This window comes from Naegleria gruberi, assembly GCF_000004985.1.
Source record: "Naegleria gruberi genomic scaffold NAEGRscaffold_154, whole genome shotgun sequence".
NCBI lineage: Eukaryota > Heterolobosea > Eutetramitea > Acrasida > Naegleriidae > Naegleria > Naegleria gruberi.
Window position 1 is genome coordinate 2,435 of NW_003163181.1, and position 3,189 is coordinate 5,623.

The 3,189-nt window shown below is 33.9% G+C and overlaps 2 protein-coding genes across 2 annotated transcripts; both read right to left on the minus strand.

Moving 5' to 3' along the window:
• Positions 1-85: 85 nt before the first annotated feature.
• NAEGRDRAFT_76437 (uncharacterized protein) lies at positions 86-1,006 on the minus strand (the record flags this gene model as incomplete). Its single annotated transcript, XM_002668598.1, has 1 exon — positions 86-1,006. The coding sequence occupies one exon, from the start codon at positions 1,004-1,006 to the stop codon at positions 86-88; it is 921 nt and encodes a 306-aa protein (XP_002668644.1).
• A 1,103-nt stretch (positions 1,007-2,109) lies between these two features.
• Positions 2,110-3,120, minus strand: NAEGRDRAFT_76438 (uncharacterized protein; the record flags this gene model as incomplete). Its single annotated transcript, XM_002668599.1, has 1 exon — positions 2,110-3,120. One exon carries the CDS (start codon positions 3,118-3,120, stop codon positions 2,110-2,112), a length of 1,011 nt encoding a protein of 336 aa, XP_002668645.1.
• Between the last annotated feature and the right edge of the window lie 69 nt (positions 3,121-3,189).

The following is a 3,189-nucleotide window of genomic DNA, read 5'->3' on the forward strand; positions in this document are numbered from 1 at the left end:
AGATCAAATTTATTGAAATGGAATCAAAACAATACAAAAGTTCAAAAATAGGAAAACTTTTCGAATAATTTTAGATGACAACAAGTTATTTTTCATTCTTTTTCAATATTTCTTCCATTAAAGAATCATTAATGACATCTTCATATAAATCTGCTGTTTCAGAGTGATTCATTAAGCTCAAGATATATTTGATTACTGCATAAAAATCCTTCAATGGTATTCTAAGAGGTGACTTTTTGATTGTGCAGTATAATAAGCGAATGATACAGTTTCGTATTTTCTCATTTGTGTTTTTGTACAACATCTCAATTCTTTCCTTAATAAAGTTGTGAACTTTCTCCTCTTGATTAACAATCATCCAATCGAAGAATGTTTTCCCATCCACTTCCAAACAGGTCTTGATTAGAACAAATAAATAAATGCATCCCAATGAGTAAATATCAACTGTTTCATACAGATTATTATTCGAAAGATGCTTTTCGAATAATTCTGGAGCTGCATACTCTCTTGTACCCTGAATCATTGTAGTCCTCACAAGATCCAATTCAGAAATCTTGCATTCATCATGGTCCGAAATTTTAGGAACTATTTCACCTTGCACTCTATATATGAGAATGTTTTGAGGTTTCAAATCTCTGTGAATAATCTTGTTCTGATGTAAGTAATCATATCCTTTCAGAATATCTCTGAATAGTAAAGTAACTTCCTTCAACGATAGACTATATTCCCTATTTTTGTTCTGAGATACTTCTCCAATTCGAAATCTTTCATTTCCAGAATCGGAATTTACTACTGAATGGTTTAGAATATATTTTTCCAAATCCAGTGGAGCTAATTCCATCACAACGAAATGTAAATTCTCAAATGATTGTTCCAACACTCCATAATCTAAATAACGAACAACATTGGGATGATTAAACTCCTTTGCTCTTTTGAATGCCTCAATTAGTCTGGGTAAATCATTAGAAACTGTACTCTCTCTGTAAGTTTTCAAAGCAGCCACCATATTGAGCTTTTTATCCTTCACCTTAGCAATAACACCCTTACCAATACCGATTGTCCTTTCAAGTATTTCGAATCTTTCATTGGTGTCAATAGGATTTTTGATTTCATTTTCATTTTGTATCCTGTCAAGCTTTGTAAAATATCACAAACTTGATTGATTTTAGGTCTCTTTGTTGGATCAAGTGACAACATTTGAATAATTAGAGCTTGAACAATCTTATTGATGTGAGAATGTGTTTTGAGGAGAAGTGACACATTATCATGTAGCCAATCTTCAGCAGAACTGCACAATTCTCCCAGAGTTCTCGCTCCTAGTACTGGATGAGTTAACAAGGTTTGACCTGTCAACATTTCAAAAAAAGAAACTCCACAAGAAAACACGTCAGAAGGAAGAGATAGTCTCTCAAATGACTCAGGTGCAAGGTAGCTTATGGTTCCAATAGCGCCTGAACACTCAATATATTCTATTCCATTCTCCACCTCAAGGTCCTCACTCAACATCTCAATGCAATCAAAATCTATCAACCTAATACAATCTCCATCCTTTACAAAGTTTGCCGGTTTCACATCTCCATAGATAATTCTCTCCTTGTGTAGTTCATTAATTCCCAAAGCCACTTGCAACATTTCAGTCACTGTAAATTCATACTTTCTTTTAATGAGTTGTTTCAAATCTCCCTCTTTAGCATAATCCATTATCATTACTATTGAATCTTCTTTTGGAGTGATTTTTTTTGGAAGTAGGACATATTTTTGATTCAATTTAAGTTTAGTTAGCACTAAATATTTGTGTAAAAATTCATTTGCTAAATTATCCGACCGCACAACTTTCATGGCAGAACCATCCGAGAGAGGTATAAGCTTCCATAGGCACCTCTGGCAAATAATTCCGTCACGTTAAGACCATGAGGAACGTATTCTGCCATTTTTTTTGATGTTTCAACTCACAATAAAATTGAAAAACTTTCAGGCTATGGAGTTGCAATACTTCTATATTAGCTAGCTCTTTCATATTAATTTTACTTGGTTTTAGTAGAAATAGGTATTTTTATAATTTAATTTTGAGTGAAAATTTACAAAGAATTGTGGCTGTGTTTTGTGACTCTATATTGCTTTGAAGATAACGACTGGTTGAGGAATGGTTGAATAATTTGTAGAGGATGACTTTCTTTTCATTAATTTGGAGAATGAATAATTGACAAACTTGGCGAAACAATTTGCAAAAAAGTTGATCATTCTTCTTGGGATACTAATTTGTTCCAACATACTGACATCTCTCTTTGGGAAAATATGATGATTGTCATGCTCATTGACATGATGAATGTGATATCCAATCAAAATTTCAAGAACAAGATTAATGTCCACGGTTTGTTGGAAAGGATAAAAGTTGTCAACCAATGAATCGAACCATCCTTCTTCATGAGCTAATGTTGTGAAAACCATAAAGATTACAGTCATGACAAGTCTACACATTACCAAATGAATTAAATAAGCAATAGGATTCATTAGCAAGAATGGAGCCAAGAGCAATACCAATCTAGCAAAGGTCATTGGAGCATACTTCCACTTCATGTCTCTCTTCTTCTTCAAATAAAAGCTGATATAATTAAAATCAAAGAGTGAACTTCTCATGAATAACACCCAACGATTTGGAGATGATTTACACCAATAATCAGCATCTCTTTGCATGATTTGCTTATGTCTGTAGAGAATATCTGATGGTGTCAAGTAATCTTGTGCAATGTCCATTGAGTACTTTCTGCTATCTTGGCCATAGTTGAAATGATGATGAGAATCGTGGCCAATTTTTCCTGGCTTGAAGGTTAACAAGTGACCGAATCCAACTCCAAGCAAGAGGTCAACAATTGGATTCAATGACTTTTCTTGGTGAAGTAAATTGTGATAGCACAAAGTCCATCTTCCACCACAAATAAGATAGACTAGTGGTAAGATCAACATTTGAGCAGGAATGTTAACATTAAAGTGGCTCATTGCGAGCATGGTACCAAGAGGGATGAATTGAGTGATCATGTTGAAAAAGAGGGAGGCATATTTGCTGTAAGGAACTTCGGTTCCATGGACTGGATGTCTTCCGTGAATCAATTGTCTGGTCATTTGTAGTTTTGATGTTGTTGTTTGTTTTTTTTTGTTGTGGAAAAGAAAAACATTTTACCAGCGAGCTAA